At 40.3% G+C, this 27,974-nt stretch overlaps 1 protein-coding gene and 1 long non-coding RNA gene across 4 annotated transcripts in view; one reads left to right on the top strand and one right to left on the bottom strand.

The window, feature by feature from the left end:
* LOC133535158 (uncharacterized) overlaps window positions 1–27,974 on the bottom strand; it is a 122,713-nt gene that overhangs the window by 90,387 nt on the left and 4,352 nt on the right. Inside the window, exon 1 of one of the 3 annotated variants that reach the window (XR_009802166.1) lies at window positions 1,927–3,087. The exons of the other annotated variants lie outside the window; for them this stretch is intronic. This is a non-coding gene — a long non-coding RNA (uncharacterized LOC133535158). Of the gene's footprint in view, window positions 1–1,926; window positions 3,088–27,974 lie in introns of those variants that run through there. 3 annotated transcript variants of the gene reach the window in all.
* Window positions 2,483–27,969, top strand: ell2 (elongation factor for RNA polymerase II 2). The gene is made up of 12 exons (XM_061874703.1): window positions 2,483–3,086; window positions 10,427–10,474; window positions 12,085–12,209; window positions 12,279–12,442; window positions 14,507–14,766; window positions 17,071–17,195; window positions 18,821–18,893; window positions 18,969–19,650; window positions 21,775–21,850; window positions 23,066–23,237; window positions 23,347–23,391; window positions 26,172–27,969. The coding sequence occupies exons 1-12, from the start codon at window positions 2,889–2,891 to the stop codon at window positions 26,286–26,288; spliced, it is 2,085 nt and encodes a 694-aa protein (XP_061730687.1). The 5' UTR covers window positions 2,483–2,888; the 3' UTR covers window positions 26,289–27,969.

Below are 27,974 nucleotides of genomic sequence, written 5' to 3' on the forward strand. Positions count from 1 at the left end.
TTTTATCATCTATAGAGTTCAACTAAAAGATGTGTGTTTTTGTCTGTCATAATGATTATGAACAATTGGCAAAATTCAACAAAAATGTGCAATTGCCCTCTAAAGGACTCAGCTCATTTTATGATTTTTTTGTTTCTACATGTAAAACACTTCATGGGGTCTACATAACATGTAATGGTGGTTCATGTGGTCATAATGTTGCTGCAATTATGTTTTACACAAAGTTTTCAAGCTGCTTCTTCAGAATGCGCCGTTTTGTGAGCGAGTGTTATTTACGTGCCCCCACTTTGACTACTTCTTCTCCACACCATTTTTGTGTAAGTTTTGTTTGCTTCCATAGAGAGTCCATCCATCCATCCATCCATTTTCTACCGCTTATTCCCTTTCGGGGTCACGGGGGGCGCTGGCGCCTATCTCAGCTACAATCGGGCGGAAGGCGGGGTACACCCTGGACAAGTCGCCACCTCATCGCTGGGCCAACACAGATAGACAGACAACATTCACACTCACATTCACACACTAGGGCCAATTTAGTGTTGCCAATCAACCTATCCCCAGGTGCATGTCTTTGGAAGTGGGAGGAAGCCGGAGTACCCGGAGGGAACCCACGCATTCACGGGGAGAACATGCAAACTCCACACAGAAAGATCCCGAGCCTGGATTTGAACCCAGGACTGCAGGAACTTCGTAATGTGAGGCAGACGCACTAACCCCTCTGCCACCGTGAAGCCGTGAGAGAGTCCACTGACAGATATAAGTTTGAACTAAAGGCTACTTTGCACAGGGGAGGATGCATGTCCATGTACAAGCCAGTCTGCTCCACAAGAAGATAGCGAAAAAAGGAGCTCATTGACTGCAGCAGACCTGGCAAAATAGGGCCCGTGGGCCACATGCGGCCCATTAGATTTTCAATCCGGCCCGTCGGAAGTTCTACATAAATTATTTAGATGTTTAACATCAAAATGTATAGCCGCCATTATGATGTAAAGTGCTGTTTTTAAATGAGCGTAAGTCTTGAACTATAGAAGGTATTTCAATGGTAGAAATCTGCACTTTTGAGTGTTGTAGGAGTTTTTAGGGTCATCTAGTTCACAGCAGCTCAGACCAGGAACCAAGCAGAGTGGGCGGGGCTTGTTTTCAGAGCAGCCAGCCCCAAACACGTGTGTCACAAACAGATGTAGAAGCACATTTTTTAACCCCAATTTCTGCATAAAAGTGATAATATATCATATTGTGGGTGTTTATTACACTTTTCATTCATATTTTGCTGTTTGTTACATTTTTGTTGTGTTTTGCCTGATTGTAAAAGATGTCTATGGAGGATCTGGTCTTAGAAGTAAAATATGTTGTTAATATTCAGTCTTTTATTGTTCGTAGTTAATATTGTAAATCCCACCGTCTTTATTTGCATGTACATTTTGGGTGTCCCATTCAGTAAAAAACTGTAAAATTCCATTCCATTGGTTTGAGGTGGTCTGTCATAACGATTTTAGTAGTAGCATTATTTGACTTTTGGTATTAGTGTTCCTGGACAAAAGGGAGCCAAACACACACTCTATACAGCAGATGTTTACGTCTATATGTGTATGTATACTTCTTACACACATACACATTGGCCCCCCAGACACATTTTTTTCTCTCAATCTGTCCCCCGAGTCAAAACATTTGCCCCCACAGTGTCGGACTACATTTATGCAGCCGATTGAGTTTTTCCTAACCGGTGACTTCACAGGTTGTGGAAATTCCCAACGGTTCATTTGAAAGAAGGCAAGATTGTTTTCTAAACATCTCCGCAATGCCTCCACGGTTTCATTTCAACACAGATACCCAACATTGTGACATTTATAAATCAGAAAAGACTAAATTAATTGTAGGAAGGTCTCCTGTAATAGTTTTGGGTGTCTGGAACTGATTGATGGGATTTACCTTATTACTTGTCTGAAAAGTTCCATCCATCCATTTCTACCGTTTGTCCCTTTTGGGGTCGTGGGGGGCGCTGGATCCTATCTCAGCTGCATTTGGGCGAAAGGCGGTGTACACCCTGGACAAGTCGCCACCTCATCACAGGGCTGTCGGAGAAGTTGCTTCGGTTATCGTTCCATTCGGGCTTTGTCAGACCTTTTGGAACGGATAACTAAAAGACAAAAAAAAACTAAATTCTTAGAATGAGATGTAAAGTCAAATATGTATTATCGCCCACCTCTAGTGCATACCTCATGTTGAGATGTATAGTGTATGTCACTAAAGGAAAGAAAAACATCATAACGCATCATCTGTCATGCTCACTGACTTTAGCGGCTGTACGAATGCAACAATCGAACGCATTAGACTTGGTTATAGGCGAAGAAGCAGACGACAGTTCAATTGCCTCAAATTCCAAGTGGGATTATTGTTATTTTTAGTCTTGTAAACAAAGTAAACGTGTGGAGAGTGAGGCCCGTGCTGAGCAAAGCAGCCGCTGGAGGCTAGAATTAGTTCTAGCATGTCAGCAAAACTCTGCAGGCACAGGCAGGTCTACCAAGAACTACATTTTGGAAGGACTACTTCAACTACAGCGAAATACTTCTTATCCGTTTAAAAGTGCTTGGAATGACTACTTCAACTACAGGGAAATACTTCTTATCCGTTTAAAACTGCTTGGAATGACTACTTCAACTAGAGGGAAATACTTCTTGTCCATTTAAAAGTGTTTGGAACAGCTGCACAATAATGCAGGTTTGAGAAGAAATACATTAGCATTTTAACTTTGATGACAGTTGAAAAGGAAGGTCGGGAAAAGAAGGAGACTGAGTTGATGTGAAGAGGCAAGAATACAGAAGCCAATCGAGAGGAGCCAGCAGGCCTGTCAGGAGCAGCTGTAGTCCCTCCCCGGGCCGCCGGCCTGCTAAATGCTGCTGCCTCGCAGGGACGATGGTGACGGTGTCGGTGACGGTGATGGTGGAGGGCTGCTAAACATGGCGGCGCTCTCCGAGGATGGGAGCTACGGATTAGTTAGTGGCCAGCAGGGCGCTGACAGAGTCACCGTTTTACACGTCAAGTTGACCGAGACGGCGCTCAGAGCCTTCGAGAGTTACCAAAATAGCACGGTGAGTCGTCTCTTTTATTGCCCGCCTGTGACTCGCGCCCGGCGGCGGGCTGACACGCCAGCGCCGGGGAGTCGAGTGCCGAGGAGTTGGGGAGCCGGGGAGCCGACTAGCCGGGGAGCCGACTAGCCGGGGAGCCGAGTGCCGAGTAGCCGGGGAGCCGAGTGCCGAGTAGCCGGGGAGCCGAGTACCGAGTAGCCGGGGAGCCGAGTACCGAGTAGCCGGGGAGCCGAGTACCGAGTAGCCGGGGAGCCGAGTGCCACGCACGGCTAAAGCTACACCTTGACTCCAGCCCTGGCCAGCGCCAATTCACATTCGTTTTCACCTTTTTTACTCCTCTTTCCTTCAATTCAACGCCGGGGGACTCGAAAGCTGGCGTTTTATGTTAGTTTCGGAAGTGTTTTAGGAACTGACAAACTCTGTTTAACCGAGCAACTCTTGTCGATAACCTGGACATTCTTCGTTAGCATTCTCTTAGTAGCTTCGCTGCTCTGTTGACATTTTATTACACTTTTCCCCCTCAACGCCTTTGCTTCAGCTACTAAGAAAAGTTGACATTTTGTTAACAATCGTCATTATTTTATGTTAACACAAGACGGGTGTTTATCTATGTCAATATTGTTTGCTGTAGAAGTACATACTTACAGTCACCATCAAAAGTGTACATAAAGAACATGGCTGTATTGACTTTCCAATCATTTCTACAACTCTTTTTTTTTTTTTTGTGATGTAGTGATTGGAGCACATACTTGTTGGTCACAAAAAACATTCATGAAGTTTGCTTCTTTTATGAATTTATTATGGCTCTACTGAAAATGTGAGCAATCAAAAGTATACATACAGCAATGTTCATATTTGCTTACATGTCCCTTGGAAGGTTCACTGCAATAAGTAAAGTTAAAGTACCAATGATTGTCACACACACACTAGGTGTGGCGAAATTATTCTCTGCATTTGACCCATCACCCTTGTTCACCCCCTGGGAGGTGAGGGGAGCAGTGAGCAGCAGCAGTGGCTGCGCCCGGGAATCATTTATGGTGATTTAACCCCCAATTCCAAGCCTTGATGCTGAGTGGCAAGCAGGGAGGTAATTGCTCCCATTTTTATAGTCTTTTGAACTCACAACCTACCCATCTCAGGGCAGACACTCTAACCACTAGGCCACTGAGTAGGTGGTTAAAAGTAAGGTGCTTTTGGTAGCCATCCACAAGCTTCTGCTTCCATTTTTCACCACAAATTTGGTTAGTTCAGCTAAATGTGTTGGTTTTCTGACATGGACATGTTTCTTTAGCATTGTCCACACATTTAAGTCAGGACTTTCTAAAACCTTCATTCGAGCCTGATTTAGCCATTCCTTTACCACTTTTGACGTGTGTTTGGGGTATTGCCTTTTTTTAATATTGTGATATTTTTAGGCCATATCACGATATACGATTATATCAGGGGTAGGGAACCTATGGTTCTAGAGCCAGATGTGGCTCTTTTGATGACTGCACCTGCTCTCAAATAAATCTTAGCTGACATTGCTTAACACGATAAGTAAGGAATAATTTCGCTGGTAATCACAGTGTCAAAAAAAACGTTCAAAATATAAAACATTCTCATGCATTTTCATCCATCCATCCATCCGGTTTCTACCGCACCTGTTCAAGAAGTCGCAGTAATGGTGAGAAGTATTTTATTTATTGTTGGTTAGCCTCAGAATAACAATGTTATTAACATGAATAAGACTTATCATACTCTAGACATGTTGGTCTTTCTTTAAAATGCACGCATATAGTTGTATTCAGGGTTAAAAAAAAAAAAAATATATATATATATATATATATATATATATATGGCTCTCAAGGAAATACTTTTATAAATATTTGTCTTGTATGGCTCTCAGCCAAAAAGGTTCCCGACCCCTGCGATATATATTACGATATTTTGCCTAGGCCTTGAATGAACACTTGATGCATATAATGACAGCAGTATGATGATTATGTGTCTACATTAAAACATTCTTCTTCATACTGCATTCATATATGCCACTTTTAAACTTTCATGTAGAGAAGGAAATCACAACTAAGTCAATTGACCAAAACTGTATTTATTAAAGTTATTAAGCAGTGGCACAAACATTCAAGTCATTTACAAAACAAAGTGCAAGATTGTCAGAGACATTTTAAGTGTCAAATAAAAATAAGCTTCATAATAGGAAATCAAATAGTATTCATCCTTCACTATGTGGTAGGTTACTACAGACGTTATTAAATTATCTTCATTCTCTAGCGAGTGACTTTTCAAATGATGCTACATATTAGCAGTAATGCTATTTTTTATAGCAACGCTTCCCCCCCCACACTTGACAAATTACGGTTGTCTGTTTGACATATTCACACTTGAAGCAGAAACCACCGCCAGACCATGGAAACCCTGCTGTTTTTATTGGGAATTAAGTCTTCCTTCATTTGTTACCAGATCCACACCTTCTTTCTCTCGTACGACTACGTTAGCAGCTAACGTAGCCCAATATGCTACCTCTGTTCTGCGAGGGCGTATGTATGTGACGTAGGACGTGACAGTTTGTGACGTATGTAAGAATGTGCGCCTGCTTGTCTGTGAGAAGGAAAGACAGGAAAGAGTGAGAAGAGCCTGAAGTGTACGCCCGCAGCTAAAAGCAACTGCGTGAGAATGTATACTCGAATATTACGATATAGTCATTTTCTATATCGCACAGAGACAAACCCACAATATATCGTATATATCGATATATCGCCCAGCCCTAGTTTGGGGTCATTGTCCTGTTGGAACACCCAACTGTGCCCAAGACCCAACCTCCAGGCTGATGGTTTTAGCTTGTCCTGAACAACTTGGAGGAAATTCTCGTTTTCATTGTTCCATTTACTCTCTGTAAAGCACCAGTTCCATTGGCAGCGAAAAAACAGGCCCAGAGCATAATACTACCACCACCATGCTTGATAGTAGGTCTGGTGTTCCTGGGATTAAAGGCCTGACATTTCTCCAAACATATTGATGGGTATTGTGGCCAAACAGCTCCATTTTTGTTTCATCTAACATCACGTGGACAAAGAACACACCTTCTGGAGGAAAGTTCGGTGGTCAGAAAGCACCTTATTGCAGTGAAACTTGCCAAGGGACGTATAAACAAATATTAACATTGCTGTGTGTAAACTTTTCACCCAGCACATTTTCAGTAGAGCCATAAAAAATTCATAAAAGAAGCAAACGACATAAATGTTTTTTGTGACCAACAAGTATGTGCTCCAATCACTACATCACAAAAATATAAGAGTTGTAGAAAGTATTGGAAACCCAAGATAGCCATGACATGATGTTCTTTACAAAGGTATGCACACTTTTGATCACGACTGTATGTTCCTTATAAAGTCATGAGTAGGCTAAATGTCATTGCAAGTGTTACTGGTTACCATATGGTTGAGTTCTAGCTAACACATAGGTATATACGAATGTAAAAAAAACAACTATGCTGCATGGATTGGCTCAATCTGTTGATTTACAACTTAACCAACATTTAAAGTGGTGAATGTTGACATTTTTCTGAAGCTCTATGGCATGGGTGTCAAACTAATTTTAGATTGGAGGCCACATGAAGAAAAATCTACTCCCAAGTGGGCTGGATTGGTAAAATCACGGCACGATAACTGAAAAATAAAGACAACTTCAGATTGTTTTCTTTGTTTAAAAATAAAAATAGCACATTCTGAAAATGCAGAAATCATAATGATGTTGTGGTTAATCGTATTCTACATTTATTTGTCCTTATTTATACTTTCTGAATATATTATGTGATCATGTTCATCAGTCAACTCATTGGTGTTCATTTTCAATCCATCAAGATAAAAACATAATATAAAAATCAAATTACAGTATGTTGTTTATGTAGTTTGCTCATTTTCCTCGACTGGTGTACTAACATCACGTGTTTTTGTTTACATATGTAGCATCATCTACAAAGATACAAATAATTGCTATTGTGACATCTAGTGGACACATTTAGAACGGCTGTTTCTTCCATTCCAAAATTTTGGCTCATTTTTATATTTAGCAAACTCTTCCCGCAGGCCGGATAAAACCTGCTTGCGGGCCTGATCCAGGCCTTGGGGCCGTAGGTTTGACACCCCTGCTCTATGGGCAAGGGATAAATGATAATTATTTTGCATGTCAGGAGAAGAGAAGGAATTGTAGATGAATCCCACTCTTTTCAGCAAAGTGTTGACAGTCGTGTCCAAAAGATTTGGTCGTGAGTTAGTTGTTTAAGAAAACATTTTACTTGTCTATAGTCATTTGTGTCATCAAGGATCTTGACCCTACTACTAAGCGTGAAGCATTTAAAACGCGGTGTGCTATTAAGGCACTGCATAACTGTGTAGATGTGTGTGTGTGTGTGTGTGTGTGTATAACGTGTTAATCTTGAACCGTACACCCGTGAAGGTGTGACACAGGTGAACTCATCTTGAGAGAATTGAGAGTGAGTGGTGAAGTCAAATTACCTGACCTTAACTTTGCCAACAACAATGCTCTTACATAACAGCTTGGCTCGTGTCAGGGCCGATGGACCCAAGCAGAGTGTTCAGATGTCTGAACGTGTGCTTTATGGCACGTCATGCGTGTGACGGATGATAACCACCCTGGCTTTTGCCTCCACGGTCAGCCAATTAAACATTCAGTTTGTTTAAATGTAACTAAATGACAATGCGGGTCGTTGCTAAATTGAAGGAATTCTTTTGTGGCTGCAACCTAATTGGACGAGGTGACGTTGTTGGTGTGCACGCCATGTTGGAGCAGCCTGCCATCTCTTGCTGACTGAGCAGCCAAAACTGCCTGCTTTTTGTTTCTCGCCCTGGGCAATGTGTGTTGTAGCTGAACCAGTCATTGCGCTATGGATGCAGGCTCGGCTATCTTTGTCTTTCTGTGGTGATCTGAAATGTGATCAGAACTGTGTGTAATGGTGGGGGAGGGAGTCAAGGCACTCAGTTGTTTGGGAGTAGTCAAGTTTTAACAACCCGTTTTGTCCTATTTAAGGTATAATCTTTGCTTATCTCCGTGTATGAGTTGGCAGGTCGTGTCGAGATGCTCTAATGTAATACAATGTAGTTTCCTCTTAAATATGTCGACGTAACAACCTTTTCAAAAGGATTTCATCCAGTTTTGAGAGAGATTCTCTGCCTTAACTTCCTGTATAATGCAGCAGTGAAGCCTCTGCATATTTTGTGGTAGTCAACACCAGTACAATTACACATGTAGACAATCGACAATCGTTTAAAAAATAGACTTTTAGAAAATATTCTGAGTTCATGTTCAACTGTTTTCTATAATCATATATTTTTATGTAAAACAGTCCAATTTACTTTTTTAATGGGCATAGATTTATAAAGTTGGTAGGTTGCTCCCTGCCCAGTCCACACTGTCTTCTTGGTGCAACAGGTCACTAAGGCTTTGCGGTGACAAGATGGTTCTTTAGTGTTAGGCCATGTCCACGAGAACTGGGATACATTCTGGCTTCTTGTCTGGACGCAAACGCATACTTTTGTACTTTAAAAACGCAAACTTTGGTGAATATTTTCAAAACTTTTGTATGGTGCCGCCTACAGAAACAACCTCACCGACGGGATGTCATAATTGTGTGCCAATTATTTCCACTCTCGACAAATACGATGGCAAACGATGTTTGCCTGCTGGCTTTAAACTAAAAAGAAAAAAAGAAAATACTGAAAGGACCTATTGTATTTTTAAGCGTAAATATACAGCTACTTGTACTATGTATTGACAAAAAAGCACTGTTTACTGTAGTATCAGCTCAAGACATGACGTCATGGGCACCTCTGATTGGCTAAAATTGCTTTCCGGTCCTCTTTTCAGTGGTTGTCAAACTTTTTTCAGCAAGTACTACCTCAAAAAAAATGGCTCTCCAAGTACCACCATAATGACCAAGATTAAAATGCAATGACCTAGTAGGCTTGTGTATTCATTAAAAACTGGGCAGAGGTTTTATTTAACAAGTGCTGTATTTTCCAGGCTATATAAAGTGCACCGGGATATACCGTTAAGCTGCACCCACACAACTTGAGAAGGAAAAATATTGTTTTCATATATTAGCCACACCGGACTATTAGCTGCAGATATGTACGTTGTGAAATGAGTTATTTACTCAAAAATATTTGGTAAATGTTTATTTACATAGCTTAATTGTTTCCAAACTGTGTCTAACACGAGAGTAAATGGCTGATCATACAAAACATAGGTCATCGTTCAATCCTCCAATCAGCTAAACAGGCTCTAACTTCACGGTGACATTTTGATGATTTTATTGAGGAATTTGTGAAACTGAACCAATACAAAAAAAAAAATGCCATTGTCAGTTAATAATACTAACACAAACGCTCATAAATGTGTTAGCATACTAGCTAAAGCAAACGACACTAGCTTCATTACAATATGATAGCATGTACAAATAAATATGCATGAAAACACTCCTACAGACATCACACATGGGACGTTTTTAATAAGTAAGAATTGTCTTAGTTTAACTTTGACACTTACAAATGTTGCTTGGTGCTATCTTTGAGCAAAAACGGTAAGGACGCTTATTTCCGGTTTACGGCATCAAAACAGGAAGTACATTTTCGACCCGTAAAAACCCTGAGCGACCTCTTACAATAACACACCATTTCACTCATCTTCTTGTGTCTAACAACAGCCTACAACAGCAGCAGCCTAAGCAGTTCACTGCTTAGGCTGCTGCCCCCGTGACCCGACCTCGGATAAGTGGAAGATGATGGATGGATGGATCTTGTGTCTAATCCAAACTATTGAACACGAAACATTTTTGGCATTAGTGAAAAAAATAATAATTATAATTTCAATAATTTATTGAGTGTAACTAATGAACATTTATGAAGTGGCTGAAACTTTCAATCTGCATGGCATAGTTTCTGCAATCCTGCATATGAGAGTGTGGGGCTGCCCTGATCTGTGTGGTGGCTAACAGCTGAGAGTTTGGATGTTTTTGTATTAACGCACACATATCAAAAGTGAAAAAATTAATTGACTATTATGGTAAGCAACACATGTTCTCTTTATTTTCCCTAAACTACACATTGAGACTATTTAGTGTATTGTGTTTGCTTTACGGTACTTGATCAAACAAACTATTACTAAGAAACTCAACGATAATAGTCGCCCTACATGTTTTGCATGCTTTTAACAGAATAATTTGGGTTTGTAACTCTGGTCCATGACTAGCCTGAATGGAAAAACTCTACCAGTAATCGTTAACATTTGCATGGTATTAAACTGTGGTTTCCCTTCACTTGCAGAATGTACCCTCTCTGCAGCCAACAATACAATTCAAGGGACTCCAAGGGGTAAGAATCTTTTTCCCCCTGATTTTTATGTCTGACTCGGATGATGACTGTCTACATCATTTAATGTTCTTGCTTTTTAGTCTTTAAATTTGCCTTGTAGCAACAAAAACAACATTAGTTTATTACTTCTCTGGTCCAGTCAACCTAATCAACTGTTTCTCTTTTAGCAACTCATCTAAGTGAGTGACTAATGATAGCCGGAGTTGTGCGTATTTATGGAGTAATTAATTATATAACTTGTGATCTTATGAGAGTGGTGTGGGGGAAGGGACGAAAAACTAAATAAGGAAAACACCCAGGGGTTATAACTAAACTGTCTTTTATATTACTAGCTTCCTTTTTTAATGGTTTTACTCAAAATTCTAATTGAAATACTTGGAACTGAATGAATGAACAGGCTAAAAGTCACACATTAAAATGCACAATGATACTTTGATTTGCTGCCTTCCCCTAAACCAGCGGTTCTTAACTTAGTTTGAGGTATCGAACCCCGGCAGTTTCATATGCGCATTCCCCGAACCCTTCTTTAGTGGAAAAAAAAAATAAAAAAATCAATTTCAATACAAAGTTAGATGTTTTTGGTAACGCTTTAGAATGGGGAACACATTATAAGTAACAAATACTTAATTTAGAGTTATTTGGACAGTAGTGGAACATATTCTAAGTAATAAAGACTTATTTTAGAGTTATATGGTTAGGGTTAGGGTTATAATAAGGCCATGTCGAATAAAGCATTAATAAGTACTAAATGACTATTTAAGAGCCAATATGTTACTAATTTGCATGTTATTAAGCAACTAATTAATGGTAACTATATATGTGTTCCCCATATATTACCAAGTTTTTTTTACTGGTGCACAAAATGAACCGTGCATGAACATCACCTTGTTCAAACAACAAAACCCAACACAGTGCATTAACTCACAACAAAATACCCACCTGCAAATCAGTCAGCTGTTGCGTATCCGTAATACGCCGACAGGGAGAATTTTGTATTTACACGATGAGTCGGGTGTGTTATGACCTCTGCCGAACCCCTAAGGCCGACTCACCGAACCCCTATTGTTCGATCGAACCCAGGTTAAGAACCACTGACCTAAACCATGGTCCCAATCCTTTTCAAATCTTCATTTGATCCACATATGGTACATTTACTTTGGTAGTGCCATGCAATCAAGATGATCATTCCACTGCTTGGTATTAACGGTAACTGCCACATTTTGGATTGTTTGGTAGGACTGGTTCTTAGAACCCCTGATGAAATCAGCACAATACCGGAAATACATTTTTAAGTGGGATTGGGAATGGCACTGGAAAAAATATTCAAACATCCAGGAAATTATGCTATAATGCTGTGTCGGATCACAATGTGATGACATTTATGCAAAAATACGATTGGGAAGAGTGGGTGAGTATAGGCAGGCCAGGGACAGGGCGAGAAGGGAGAACCATGTTTCAGCACAGTACGGCTAATACATTTGCATAAAAAGCAGCCATTCCGTCTCCTTTCTCAACAAAGCTATTTTCTTATACATCTGATTATTTTCAACAATGCAATTATCATCACTTCGTTGAATCATCCTGGGTTTTCCTTGTCTGAATTCTTTCAGCGCATTAAAATACCCAAGACAGATTCCTCCTCAGATGCCTCCCACAATTTTGATTTCTTCCTGTCCAATGTTGGCAAAGACAACCCTCAGGGAAGCTTTGAGTGCATCCAACAGTATGTTTCCAGGTAATGGCTGAATCGACTCTGTGTTCCCGTTGTCCACTTTTTTTACTTCACATGCCTCATTGTCTCCAGCTCAGGGGCCTCTCACCTGGCTTTGTTGGCGACTGTGCAGGACAAGGTCACAATATGTGCCACCAATGACTCCTACCAGGTGACCCGGGAGCGAATGACCCAGGCTGTAGAGGACACGCGTGAACGTGGGACCAAAGTCATCAAACCTGGTGGCCAGTACAGAGGCAAGGCAATACTCACACTTGATCACACATTACCAACCAGCAGATGTCGTTTGTTCAAATGCCGCCCCTTTTCAGAAGCTGAATAGGTTAAAGCTGACCTGACTCCATTTGAAGCCATTATGGCTACTGACTAGGTCATTCTGCCATTTTGCTCTGTTCCAGATAAACAGTACTGATATTGGCAAAGGTAGATGTTTGTGTTGCACTGACACACCTGCTGCTTGTTTTTTGCACTTATCACAAACAATCAAGAATGCTCATCCAAGTGATGTTTTGGCCTACCGTAACAACTGTGTAATAGGAAACCAGGACATAAATCATGTTTCAAATAGGGTGAAGCGGTGGTTTTCAACCTTTTTTCAGTGATGTACCCCCTGCGAACCTTTTTTTTAATTCAAGGACCCCCTAATCAGAGCAAAGCATTTTTGGTTGAAAAAAAAGAGATAAAGAAGTAAAATACAGCACTATTTAATCAGTTTTTTATTCATTAAATTGTATAACAGTGCAAAATATTGCTCATTTGTAGTGGTCTTTCTTGAACTATTTGGAAAAAAAGATGTAAAAATACCTAAAAACTTGTTGAGAAATAAAAAAGTGAGTCAATTATAAATAAAGATTTCTAAACATAGAAGTAATCATCAACTTAAAGTGCCCTCTTTGGGGATTGTATTAGAGATCCATCTGGATTCATCAACTTACTTCTAAACATTTCTTCACAAAAAAAAAAATCTTTACATCAATATTTATGGAACATGTCCACAAAAAATCTAGCTGTCAACACTGAATATTGCATTGTTGTATTTCTTTTCACACTTTATGAACTTACATTCATATTTTGTTCAAGTATTATTCAATAAATATATTTATAAAGGATTTTTGAATTGTTGCTATTTTAGAATATTTAAAAAAAATTCACAGACCCCTTGGCATACCTTCAAGTACCTCAGGGGTACACGTACCCCCATTTGAGAACCACTGGGGTAAAGAATGCGTATGCAGTCTTTATTGTAGTGTGTTGAACCGAAGGATTTTCAAAATGCTGACAGATTACAACAAAGTTGATCACACATATGGTAAGGATAAAGCTCATTACTTACATCTAAGCCACTTCATGGTGAAACCTATAAGCCTGGCTCATAAAATCTGTTCACCAAGCTTGAAAACTTCTCTGGTTTGTTTGTTCAGGCCCTGGGGATAGATTCGCATTTACTATGCTCGATAGAAACTGGGAAATGAGGAGACCGACAGACTAAACGGGTAGTAAAAAAGCTTGTTTGCAACCAGCCGTGCGGGGTGAGCATGTAATTAACAATCACAGGAGAATCCTTTGAAATCTATCTGGATACATCTTCATGTAACAAAATTAAGCTCATAATTTTCATTCTGCCATTTTTAAAGACGATATTTGGTAATGAACTACCTTGGAACATAGCGAACTTTATTCTGTTATTAACAATCTAACAAATTGTATGAAGCCTCGTTCTCTCGTAGTTGATCAGAGTTTATGCTTTTTGACGCAGAGAGAAGGACAGGCGGGGGTGCTACTTCGCGCTAACCTTAATCTTATAAAGGGCTTTAGAATTTCATAATGCCTAAGAAGAGGAAATGTGAAAACACTTAGTGACTTAGCACATGGCTCTGCAACATCACCAACTTCTTTTCATTCCAATCACTTTTCTAGGCCAAGTCACTGCAGTCTATTTTTGGGTAGTAATTGGTGTGATGGTACTTCCGTTCTTTGAATACTAGAGAATAGGTGCTTGCACAAAATGCTAACAGAAACCACCGTTGTCTAACATTGAATGTCAATTTTATTATTCCAGGGGTTGGATATGGTGGAAGCTGATGAATTTGCTTGTTTGATTACTTGTAAACGGAGAGTGCTTGAATTGGTTGGTAGCTCTCTTGTCTACATTGGTGGGAGCAAATTAATAACAACAAAGTTCAGAAATATTATACATAACTTAACTTACTTGTCATACATACCTACAAACATATTAGCCTTTAGAAGACCAGCTTACTAATGTCACTCTAGTTGGTTAACATTGAACCTTGTGTCTCTAGGAAAGCAAGTCCATGTCCGTAAACCAGCACTTTCGGCTCCTGACGTTGTCCCGGAGCGCAAGCGATCCACACCTATCAACCCAGCCAACACTATCCGCAAGTGCCTTTCCAACAACCCTGTGTCTCAGCGGCCATTCCGGGATCGTATTGTTCACCTGTTGACACTGAGGTCCTACAAAAAACTGGAATTACTTGCCCGTTTGCAGCGGGATGGAATCAACCAGAAGGACCGGAACTCCTTGGGGACCACTCTTCAACAGGTAGAGTAAAGTGTCACGTGTGACACGTGTTTAAAGGGGAACATTATCAGCGGACCTATGTAAGCGTCAATATATACCTTGATGTTGCAGAAAAAAGACCATATGTTTTTTAACCGTTTTCCGAACTCTAAAAGGGTGAATTTGGCGATTGAAACGCCTTTCAATTGTTCGCTGTCGGAGCAATGACTTTTCACCTGTGACGTCACAACAGGAAGCAATACGCCATTTTCTCAAACACATTACACAGACCAAGTCAAATCAGCTCTGTTATTTTCCGTTTTTTCGACTGTTTTCCGTACCTTGGAGACATTATGCCTCGTCGGTGTGTTGTCGAAGGGTGTAACAACACGAACAGGGACGGCTTCAAGTTGACTTACGTAAAGTGTGCTAATCAGACATATCAATGGTCACGGCATACTAATCGATGCTATTTAGGCTAGCTGTATGTAAATATTGCATCATTATGCCTCATTTGTAGCTATATTTGCATCCAGCCTTTCCCTCCACCCACATTTAATGCCAAACAAACACATACCAATCGACGGATTCAAGTTGCACCAGTGGTTAAAAGATGTGAAAGTCCCTCGCACACTTTACCGATGATAGCGATGCTACAACAGAGATGTGTGGATATCCTGCGACACTCAAAGCAGATGCATTTCCAACGATAAAGTCAACAAAATCACAAAGGTGAGTTTTGTTGATGTTTTTGACTTATGTGCTAATCAGACATATTTGCTCACGGCATGACTGCCAGCTAATCGATGCTAACATGCTATTTAGGCTAGCTGTATGTACATATTGCATTATTATGCCTCATTTGTAGCTATATTTGCATCCAGATTTTCCCTCCACCCACATTTAATGCCAAACAAATACATACCAATCGTTGGTTAAAAGGCGATCGCCAAATTCGTCCTTGCTTCCTCCCGTTCCGCTGTCTGTCGTGATATGGCTAAATAGCTTAAATGTCTTCTTCAATTTCGTTTTCGGTACCTGCCTCCATACTCCAACCATCCGTTTCAATAAATGCGTAATCTGTTGAATCGCTTACGCCGCTGAAATCCGAGTCTGAATCCGAGCTAATGTCGTTATATATTTCTGTGCTATCCGCCATGGTTGTTTGTATTGGCATCACGCAGTGACGTCACAGGAAAATGGACGGGTGGATATAGCGATGGTGAAAATCAGGCACTTTGAAGACGTTTTTTGGGATATTGCGTAATGGGTAACATTTTGAAAAAAACTTTGAAAAATAAAATAAGCCACTGGGAACTGATTTTTTATTGGTTTTAACCCTTCTGAAATTGTGATAATGTTCCCCTGTTAAAAAACGCTTTTAAATGTTATTTAATTTCAAACCCGGAAGCTCACCCCAGTGACCTGGAACCCCTGGTGCCTTATTTTAAACCCATAGTCTCAAATCTTGTTCTTACGTCCGTCTTATGTCTTATGATTTTAAATGGGAACAGCAGATTAATACTTCTGTTGTTTCATCCAGTTTTTAGCCTTTCAGCCAAAATTAAATCAGTCTTTTATAAACTAAGAGCGGGTAATCCATGCTTTTATTTCGTCATGTTTGGACTATTGCAACTCACTTTTGTTGGAGTAAATCTCACTCTGATTTCAGTTAGTCAAAAAAAAACATTACCCTCATTTTAGAGTACCTTCGCTGGCTCCCAGTTCATTTAAAATCTCTTAACGGATCAGTACTGGTATGTTCTATATATTTTAGACCTTAAATCTACACCCTTTAAAGGTCTCTAAATTAGTCTGAACAATTTCTTCTTCTTGTCCCAAAAACCCGATTAAAATTCTGAGAGGATAGCACATCTTCTGCTGTGGCTGCAGAACTTTGAAACAAATCTCACTCTGGTTATTCGGACATCTCCCTCTTTAATGATTCTTAAATCACGTTTTAAAACAGTTTTACTCAATGGTTTTTAAATCAACATGAGTTGTGGGATCTTGGTCTATTTTATTCTGTTTTATGAATTATTTTTCTTTTTAAGTCAAATATTTCTGTCCTTGGTTTTGTCCTGCTTTTGAATGTGTATTTGAACTACTGTGTAGCATTTTGTGAAACATATTGTTTTTCAAACTCTGCAATATAAATACAATAGATTAGATTGGACTAGGACTTGAAAATTGAAAATATTTCTTTGGCTTTTGCTAATCGTTGGACAATATTTGCATGCACAGATGTTTGACCACCACAGGGCCATCTTTCGGTTTCCAAAAATTTTTCACAGTTCTTGTGCAGTCATAGCAAAACTTGAAACTGTGGTTGTCTGTTCCAAACAGGTGGCAAACCTTAACCCCAAAGACAACACATTTTCACTGAAAGACTTTATTTACCGTGAGGTCCAGAGAGACTGGCCAGGGTACTCTGAAGACGAAAAGACCCAGGTGGAGCGGATCCTTGCTCGGTAATTTGTCTACATGAACTTTTCTTTAATATTGAACTGTAGACCACAACGTGTTTTTGTTTAAAGATAGTTGTTGGGGAAAAAAAGATGCTGTATTCTTATTTACATTTAAGAATCAGACTCTTGCAATGATGTGATGCATTTTCTTTCCAAACAATTATTTGATTTGCTGCCTTCTAAACCATGGTTCCCCAAACTTTGACACGCGAGCCACATCCTAAGTTTTGAAATAAATAAAATAATCACCCTAAAATTAGAATTATTGAATTACAATATATTTTTTCCAATCTGTCCTGTCCATCCACTCAGGTAAATCCTATTGTTGATGTAGTTGCCCATATCTACTGTACAGATAAGAGAAGTGTGGGATACTTTTCTTGTTGCCTTATTGGTATCTTTTTTAAAACATTTGTTTATTTAAATTTTTTTCACACACAGTTAACTGAAAATATTATTATTTTTTTTCCTCCCACCCAAAAAAACCTCAAAAATAAGGCAAATATTGATGTAAAGCCACAGACAACTGCACTTCTGAATGACCCCAACACGGTGCAGCAATACACAAACGCAAACAAAAGGCTCATCAAATATCCACAATTCAACCACGTCTCAATCGGGGCCAAATTTAAGATTAGTCTCATCTACACATTTTTAGAAAGGACCCCATACTTCTTGAAATTGTACACAACCACCATCAAATGCCAGTCTAATTTTCTCTAACTCAGGAAATAAAGAATATCTCTGATCCAGCAGGTATGGTAGGGAGGCACTGCAGCCTTCCTGTAAACCACAATAGGCCTTCTAGCCAACAAAGTAGTGAATGCCACCAGATTCTTTTTGGAATTGCTGAGAAAAGGTGACAGAGGGGCTACTCCTAATAGTCCACGTAAAGGATTCGGTTCCATTCTTTCACCAATGACCAAAGACAAAGTATTAAACATTTCAGTCCAAAAACTGCACAGAGATGGGCAGAGCCAAAACATTTGTATTAAGTTAGCTGGGGACTGTTGGCACCGATCACACGATTCAGATATTCCATCATACACTTAGCTTGTCGAAACTTAGCGTAATAAGTACGAGTTATTAGCTTGCACAAATAGAAGACTTAGATTCCATGTCCAGCTATCCTCAGATAGGGTCACTCCTAAATCCTGCTCCCAAAGTGACTTCATTAAATTCAGACACTCAGGGCGTAAAAGAAAATGTTGGTTATAAATACGTGTAACAGATGTTTTTAAAATTGAAAGCAGTGTCAGAAACACGTCTAAACTGTCAGTCGACAAATCTGGAAACCCAGGAAAAGTATCACAAACAAAACTGCGGATTTGTAGATACCTAAAAAAGTGTTGATTAGGGAGTGAATATGTATCAAAGTTGCTAGAAAGAGCCAATGGTGTTGTCAAATGCCTTTATATTTAGTGTTTGCCAACGCAGGAGTGGATAGAAAGAAGGGGGGGAAAAAAAGACTGGGGAGAAATTCTGGGGATAAGACAAAAAAAACATAGCCCGGTCCACGGCCAAATTCTTTTAACCCAATGTGAGCCCCGAGTCAAAAAGTTTGAGCACCCTCGTTCTAAAGTGTCTTTGCATGACAATATAACCAAATATTTTCCTTTCTTCAACAGCAAACTTGGGCTACCTCCAGAGGCGCTCTCATCAAACAACTCTCCCAAAGACGGGGTACCTTCGTCCCCGCTGGTACCTTTTGCAAGTGACGACACGGACACAAACCAATCATGGTTTGGGAATCTCACATTTGTTTTCTCATCGCAGAAGCGCCAGCCAGATTTTGACTTCATAGATCCTTTGGCTCCAAAGAAAGCCCGTATCTCCCACCTCAGCAATCGAGGACCAGCCGCATCTTTACCCTCGTCATCCTCAGACCGCCGTGAGGAGGAGGAGAGTCCCAGCACTAAATGCTCGTCCCTGCCCTCCAATGTCATCTTGGGCCCTCCCAGCCATCTACCAATTCCATCTCACCCTCCAGCGCCCTCTCACCAGCAGCCAAGTCCAGCCTCCAGCTCCAACTCCCCCAGCACCCCTGAAGGCTGCGGCACCCAGGACCTGCCCGTGGACCAGAGTTCCTCTTGCAGGGACCCTTCCCCAAGTTCTTTGTCTTCTGATAGAGCCCTTCAGGAACGTTACCAGCCCCCCACCGCAGTCACCAGATCAGCTGCCTCCCCGAGCCTTCCCCCCCGTACCTCACTTACTGTTACCTCGACTGTGATCAGCAGCCCTCCCTTGCCCAGCTGTGACAACAAGAAGTTCAAAAAGAAGTCCAAAAAGCACAAGGAGAGAGATCGCCAACGAGACAAAGGGAAACGGACAGAAAGGGGAAGCAACAGTTCCCCAAGCGTGGCCGAACAGGCTGTGGAGAGTCTGAAATCTAAAAAGAAGCACACCGTAGAGGACGATAGAAGAGAAGTCAATGATAAGAATCCTCACATGGATCAAGGTGCGTGTCTTAAGTTATCCTTCTTAACATTGTTTTTTTTTCCTTCATTTCATTTCACAGCTTCCATTTGTTCATCTGTTGCTCCCATACTTTCACTAACAGTTGAACGTGAGTTAAAATGTCTTCTTTTGATACCAGAGACTGGTTGGTCTGGTAAACGTTGGAACGGCCTGTGGATTATTCTCATCCATCCAGGTCATTGTATTCTGCAACTGCAACTGGACTATTTGGTGTAGACCAAAGATCTTCTAAGTCTAACTGAACAGTCCTGTTGCCATTGATTGGATGCCCTGAGATTTCAAGTGTAACCATTTTCCATTTTGGACATGTGTCAATAAAACAAAGTAGCCTACAGTAGGGAAGGGGTTCATATGTCCCAATTCCTGGGTGGATCTGACAGTGCAGTCTGCTGAAAATGATGCAAAGCACCACTCTACAACTGACCCCGTGGTCAAAGTTGGAATTGCCACAAAACACATTTGAAAACATTTAACAGTATGTTGCCATTTGGTGGCTATATTGGATAGTGCATGCCCCAATCCTGTCACGTTTCATGTGTCAGGTAAACGGCGATGAATGGTGCCATATGAATCCCCTTCCTACTGTATATCTAAACATACATACTGAAACTTACTGTACAGCACAGGCCAAAAGTTTGGAGACACCTTCTCCTCATTCAATGTGTTTTCTTTATTTTCGTGACTATTTCAATCAGTGGTTCTTAACCTTGTTGGAGGTTCCGAACCTCACCAGTTTCATACACGCATTCACCGAACCCTTCTTTTGTGAAAAATGTAATTTAATTTTTTTTTTTTTAATTCAAGACAAAGATATGTTTTTTTCCCCTGGTGTACAAACTGAACCGTGCATGAACTCACAACAAATTACACACCTGCAAAAATAGCGTGACTTCTGCGGTTGCCGTATCCACGATACGCCGATATGGAAAAGTATTTATTTACACGATGAGTCCACACTTGCCAACCCTGCCGATTTTTCAGGGAGAATCCCGAATTTCAGTGCCCCTCCCGGGGCAACCATTCTCCTTTAGCGTCCTCTACAACCTGTCGTCACGTTCGCTTTTCCTCCATACAAACGGCGTGTCGGCGCATTCACATCATTTATATGGCTTTTACACACACATACTGTAAGTGAATGCAAGGCATACTTGGTCAACAGACATACAGGTCACACTGAGGGTGGCCGCATTAACAACTTTAACACTGTTACAAATACGCACCACACCGTGAACCCACACCAAACGAGAATGACAAACACATTTGGGGAGAACATCCGCACCGTAACATAACGTAACAAATACCCCAAATCCTTTGCAGCACTAAGTCTTCCGGAACCTACAATATACACCCCCGCTACCACCAAACCCCTCCCCCTCAACCCCCACTCCCCCCATCTCCCGAATTCGGAAGTCTCAAGGTTGGCAAGTATGGATGAGTCGGGTGTGTCTTGACTGGCTCCGCCGAACCCCTGAGGTCGACTCACCGAACCCAGGTTAAGAACCACTGATTTACATTGTAGATTGTCACATCCAAACTATGAATGAACACATGTGGAGTGATGTACTTAACAAAAAAAGGTGAAATAACTGAAAACATGTTTTATATTCTAGTTTCTTCAAAATTGCTCAGATTACTTTTTCCCACACTCTTGGCATTCTCTCCATGAACTTCAAGAGGGAGTCACCTGAAATGGTTTTCACTTCAGTTTTGATGTGACAACCTCCAATGTAAATAGTCATGAAAATGAAGAAAACTCATTGCACTGAGAAGATGTGTCCAAACTTGTGGCCTCCACATGCTGTCACACCAACTGCTACAAACTACATATCACACAACTTCAAGTTGCAGCTGACTTAACTACAGCTTTGATTTTGTTAAGACACCAAGTCGAATTTCTCCCAAAATATTCTACTGTAAGGCTTTAATATCATCATTTTAGAATCTATATTATAGTGCTTTATTGCCATAAGGCGATCGTATAGGAAATGATTATCCTGAGGTAAGGTTTGTCTATATGTTGCTTCCATAGAAACCAGATCAGTCAAGATGTGGAGAAAGAACAACGAATATTCCTGAAGTCTAAAAATGTGCTCTATGCTCTCAGACTCCTCAGAAAAAGCCAAGAAGCCGAGCCAGTCTACTCTTTTCTCAGCCACGATAGAGGCGCCTGATTACGAAACGTAAGTTACTGTGATCTACGCAGTTTTTTTCTGAGGGTCCTCCAATCAAGTGAAGGCTTGCATTATCACAGTGCAAAGAGATGAGGAAAAGTGGTGCATTGGCTGAGAGGGAGGTTCCATTCCTCCTCCTCCTCCTGCTATCTGGAACAAACCAAACACATCTGCTTTTAATCCGATTTTAATGTCAACCAGAACTGTCCTCCACGTGAAGACATTGAACTGCACTGTTTACTCCCTAATACTTTACACTTGAACATGTACACCTCGTTTCCAAAGTGAAACCACTTCCATTGAAATCATGTCATCTGTAGTGATGTGCTGATAGATACTGAAATATCGATACCGCTGATACCAGATCATTATGCTCTAAAATCGATTCTCAAATTGAAATTTGTGATACTTTAGTGCAGGGGTGTCAAAACGTTTTCCACCAGGGGCTTCATACTGAAAAGTCAAAGTATGCAGGAAAATATTGGTAATTTTTTTGTTTAAAAAAAGAAGCTAAAATATATTGTCAACTTTGTAACTATATTCTTCATTATTAGTTCAATTATTGAAGCTTTTCCCCATTAAATATGGATTTGTTTGCTTTTTTCCTTACATTTTCACAGTTTTCCCCCATCTAGGAAAAGAATAAAAATAATAATAAAATTGTGTAACTCTATAAGCTAGCGTCTCAAAAAATCTGCCTTTGCGAAAATATTAACGTTTTTATTATGGTTGTTGTAATTTTTCTAATGAAGTCATAAGTTTGTATTTTAATAGTAATTAACTAAATGTTTAGATGAAGTATATATTTTTTATTCTGAGAGCTTCTAATATTTTAGTTCAGAAGTGTCTAAACTTTTCCACCAAGGGGTTCATACTGAAAAGTCAAGTATTGGGGGCCATTTTGATATCTTATTTCAAAAAAATGTTAAAGAGATTTGAAGTATATTTAAAGACACAACTTGGCGTTATGGGCGACTAAGTATATTATTATTATTGGTAAAACAGTTCAGCTTTCTGTCTTTTTTTTTTTTTTACTACTGTTTTGTTTTTAGATGTGTTTTGTTGTTGAATATACAAGACTTTTCAAATTTTAGCAGACACATTAAGTGTATTTGCACCAAGTGGGTCTGGCTGACACCAGCCTGAATGTTGCTTGGTATACAATCTTAAAGCAAAAGAGTTGTCTCCCACATGACTAGTGATCTGTGCCATTTGTGTTTTTAGCAAGTACAAGGCGCTGGCGTCCATGGACCAACGACAGAGCTACAAGAACGACTTCAATGCCGAGTACGAGGAGTACCGCCAGCTGCACGCCCGCGTGGAGAACATCACTCGCCGCTTCACGCAGCTGGACTCTCAGTGCCGCAAACTGACACCTGGCACCAAAGAGTATCAGGTCTTTTTTCTTCTTCTTATACTTTTTACCATTACAGCTTTCTGGTATGAGGATAATGCTGAACATACATTGGGGTCACATGGTGTCTTTTTTTGATGATGTTTTCTAGAAGGTGCAAGAAGAAGTGTTGAAAGAGTACAAGAAGATGAAAGAAGTAAGCAAACACATTCAAATCTTTGTGAATCACTATTTCCACACAGAGGCCTGCAGATTGAAGGTCGTTACAATGACCTGTCTTATCAGAACAGCAGCAATCACCAGCTCATTTTTCACACGCAGATATCAAAGAAAAATTGTTCATGTCAACTCTGTTGCTTACCAAAATATAATCAGCTATTGAAGCGCACAATCCTTTTATATCATTCATATATTTATTTGAGAGATGTTCCAATCAGGTTTTTATGCCGATTCCGATAATCCATGAGGGTGATCTGCCAATACCGGTCACATGTATTAACCTCGAAATGCTAATCACAATTATAGTCAGAAAAACAACACAGGATGGCAGTATCAGCACGATGTAAAGGCCTACTGAAATGAGATGTTCTTATTTAAACGGGTATAGCAGCTCCATTCTATGTGTCATACTTCATCATGTCGCCATATTTTTGCTGAAAGGATTTAGTAGAGAACATCCACGATAAAGTTCGCAACTTTTGGTCGCTAACATCGCTAACAGAAAAGCCCCGCAGACGATGACGTCACAAGTGTGATGGCTCCTCACACATTCACTTTGTTTTTAATGGGAACCTCCAACAAAAACAGCTATTCGGACCGAGAAAACGACAATTTCCCCATTAATTTGAGCGAGGATGAAAGATTCGTGTTTGAGGATATTGATAGCGACAGACTAGAAAAAAAAAGTTAAACAAAAAAAAACCACGATTGCATTGGGACGGATTTTGATGTTTTTAGACACATTTACTAGGTTAATTCTGGGAAATCCCTTATCTTTGTATTGTGTTGCTAGTGTTTTAGTGAGTTTAATAGTACCTGATAGTCGGAAAGGTGTCTCCACGGGTGTGTTGACCCGCAGTGTCTCAGGGGAGTCGACGGCAGCTGTACAGACGGCACAAGCTCAGCTTTTCTCCGGTAAGAACTGACTTTTTAACCACAATTTTCTCACCGAAACTTGCTGGTTGACATGTGGTCGGGATCCATGTTGGCTCGACCGCGCTCTGATCCATAGTAAAGTTTCACCTCCGGGAATTTTAAACAAGGAATCACCGTGTGTTTGTGTGGCTAAAGGCTAAAGCTTCCCAACTCCATCTTTCTACTTTGACTTCTCCAATATTAATTGAACAAATTGCAAAAGATTCAGCAACACAGATGTCCAAAATACTGTGTAATTATGCCGTTAAAGCAGACGACTTTTAGCTGTGTGTGTGTGCAGCACTCATACTTCCTAAAAACCAGTGACGTCACGCGTACACGTCATCATTACACCACGTTTTCAAGACGAAACTCCCGGGAAATTTAAAATTACAATTTAGTAAACTAAAGCGGCCGTATTGTCATGTGTTGCAAAGTTAATATTTCATCATTGATATATAAACTATCAGACTGCTAGTAGTGGCTTTCAGTAGGCCTTTAAAGATATTATCTATTACTCTTAGAAGTCCTTTTACTTTTGCCCTCAAAGTGCCCATGTGTCTTCAGACGTATTGTCTGTTGACAATAATGACAAAAAATGATTTTGTGAAACCAGAAGTCTTTCATGATGGTGAATGATAGGCAAAATTCCCCTAAAATTTGCAATTCTCCTTAGGGTTGTACAGTATACCAGTACTAGTGTAGTATCGCAGTACTAATGAATTAAAAAGGATACCATACTCTGTTTGAAAAGTACCAGTTGGCCATATGTTTTTACAGGCATGACTGTGTATCGTGCTGACATTGCTGATTTTACAAGCAGAGGAGCATGTACAGCAGTGCGCACACACAGAGTACTTACAAGCAGACACAGTGTGTAGACAGAAAAGGGAGAATGGACGCATTTTGGTGTAAAAAGTCAAGATAAAGGTGAAGTTATAACACTGAAACACCCTCAGGAAGAGCTGCTTTAACACATGCAGCTAACTAGCTCGCGGCTAAAAGTCCATCCACAGTGTTTTAGCTACTTCTAAATCACTAATCCTGGCCTTCATGGTGACAAATAAAGTGAGTTTCTTACAAGTATCATTATCACTGCAGGATGAGGAATGGCTACACAGCGTAGGAGGATACAATAGCTCACCACCAATGTAAACAAATGCCATGGGTGGATCTACACCTGACATCCACTGTAATGATACCAAGTACAAGAGTGTCTCGCCGATACTACTATGATTACATCGATATTTTTTATCATCACAAAATCTGTTTTCTTTTAATTAATTATTTTCTTAAAGTCAGTAAATATGTCCCTGGACACATGAGGACTTTGAATATGACCAATGTATGATCCTGGAACTACTTGGTATCGGATCCATACCTACATTTGTGGTATCATCCAAAACTAATGTCAAGTATCAAAGAAGAGAAGAATAAGTGGTTATTACATTTGAACAGAAGTGTAGATAGAACATGTTAAGAGAAAATAAGCAAACATTAACAGTAAGTGAACAAGGTTATTAATAATTCATTTTCCACCTTTTGTCCCTCATAATGCGTACAAAATAATAGGTGTATAAATGACAATATGTTACTGCAGACTAATTAGTTGTGTAGTATGTTCAACATTTTATTTAAGGACTAAATGACAAAGATAAACATATGTTTCATGTACACTAACATTTTTTGTTCAAATCAATCCAATAATGTCATTTGTCGTGGTGGCCTTTATTAATAAAAGTATGTAAATCCATGTTGGTAGTGGTACCAAGTGGTACCAAGTGGCACCAAGATGTTGGTATGAAGAGCAGCCTGTAACTGGATGTGATGTTGTGGTTGCAGCACAGTCCTAACTACCACGGGGACAAACAGCGCTGCGAGTACCTGCACAACAAGCTGGCACACATCAAGCGGCTGATAGCCGACTTCGACCAGCGCCGAGCCCACACCTGGTGTTGAGGTGCCACCACCTTACGGATCAGTATTGCCAAGGGAGTGTCAAGCTGGGGGCCGGAGGGTCCGACTAGCTCTTATTTATGAACGACCTCCAAAATTGCTGCCTCGCTCTCCCTTCCTTCGCCCTCCTCCCTCCTCCCTTTTCCAACCTTAGATTCCACAGGCTTCGTTCTGGCCTGAGATGTTCAGAATCTCTTCTGACTTCCCCTCATCCTTGGCTTTTCCCCATTTTTCTTTCTTTCTTCACTCTGCGGTTTTGTGGATGTTTCCACCAGTAGGGGGCGACTTGAAGAGTCAATGGGTTTTGGGGGAAACTCTTCCTATGTTTGAAGGACTTTATCTTGCAGGAAAAAAAACATATTTTTGAGCTTCAGAGAAATTATTGTATTTAAGAAAAATAAGAGGGAGATCTATTTATTTTGGGACTCGTAGAGCAAAAAAAAAAAAAAAAAAAAAAAAGAGTCCGCAGATGATTAAAGTTTTTGTTAAACAATGCAAAAAACAAATTACCGTGGGCCTTATGTGTTCTGACATTGTGAAGCCATTTTGCACATAAGATGCAGATGTCATCTCATTTGGCAAAGATACGCTGCTGACTTGAGAACCAGCGGCCAGGGCGTGAGACGCCATGTAGAGGGAAGGTGAACACCCCCTAGGGGGCAGTGTTGCCGCCACCAACAGTGTTTCATGTCCACTGTGCCTTCTAAGGTGTTTACACTCAATGTTGGTGGAGGTGTGGTGACACTTAGTCTATACAAAGGAACTAGGACTGCCTGGAAACAGGCTGTGTTTGTGTGTGTGTGTGTGTGTGTGTTACAGATTGTCTGCCTGAATGGTTGTACTCCATATGGTGTGCGTGATTAAGAAAACTAAAAATGTGGAGGGAAAAAAAAGAAACTTGAAAAAAAGCTGCTATAGTATTGGACCAGCCAAAACATTCAGGATCTGCCCGGCTGGAGTAACAGAGACTCTTGTGTTGTGTTTGTGGCTCTTCACCAGAGACAAATGTATCATGAAGTCAAACGGATTTGATCAGTTTCAGTTCTGCAGAGCATTAAGAGTTCAGAGTAGATTTTTTTCTTTATATTTGGTCAAGATTGACAGAATGCATCTTCTGAGAAATGATGGAAGTCTCTATGTTAAAACAAGGGACATTTTGTTTACAAAGCCTGTGTTAGAATCTCAGTCATTAAAATACTCTGGTACACTTGGTAGGATCTCTGATTAGTGACTGGACTGACTTCAAACAATGACCAGTTCATGCGTCTGGACGAGTACAAACTATCATGTCCTGGTTCTTCACATCACATTACGTTTCCTCCGAGGTGAGGAAGCAATCACTACAAGCTCAGTGCTTTTGTCCTTTTGTCCGGTGTTACTCAGACTCTACTGGTTCCCAGTGGACCGGCTCTAACTATGCAGGATTGAAGGGCTTTGACATTCTGTACATGTAGTGCACCTGTGTCGCTACTTAGCCAAAGATGGAGCCTGAAGTTGAATTGGTCTCATGAGAGGAAGTGAAGAAGAGGGTTATTCAAAACAAAGTCTTAAAATGAGAAAGAGGAGAACATAAGATACACATCATTCTTTGGCAGTATTCAGCCACAGATTAAGAAAAAATATGAAGGATCAAGATATTATGAAAATGTACAAAACATTTCAATAAAAACCCACTTTGCTTTAACTACA

This window comes from Nerophis ophidion, linkage group LG16, assembly GCF_033978795.1.
Source record: "Nerophis ophidion isolate RoL-2023_Sa linkage group LG16, RoL_Noph_v1.0, whole genome shotgun sequence".
NCBI classification, from domain to species: Eukaryota; Metazoa; Chordata; class Actinopteri; order Syngnathiformes; family Syngnathidae; genus Nerophis; species Nerophis ophidion.

Bases quoted from the DNA above. Each gene is read 5' to 3' on its own strand.
- ell2 (XM_061874703.1), top strand. From the start codon at position 2,889: ATGCTGCTGCCTCGCAGGGACGATGGTGACGGTGTCGGTGACGGTGAT. The intron at 12,210-12,278 runs GTAATGGCTGAA...CATTGTCTCCAG, and splicing joins ATCCAACAGTATGTTTCCAG to CTCAGGGGCCTCTCACCTGG. The intron at 21,851-23,065 runs GTAAGTTACTGT...TTGTGTTTTTAG, and splicing joins GAGGCGCCTGATTACGAAAC to CAAGTACAAGGCGCTGGCGT.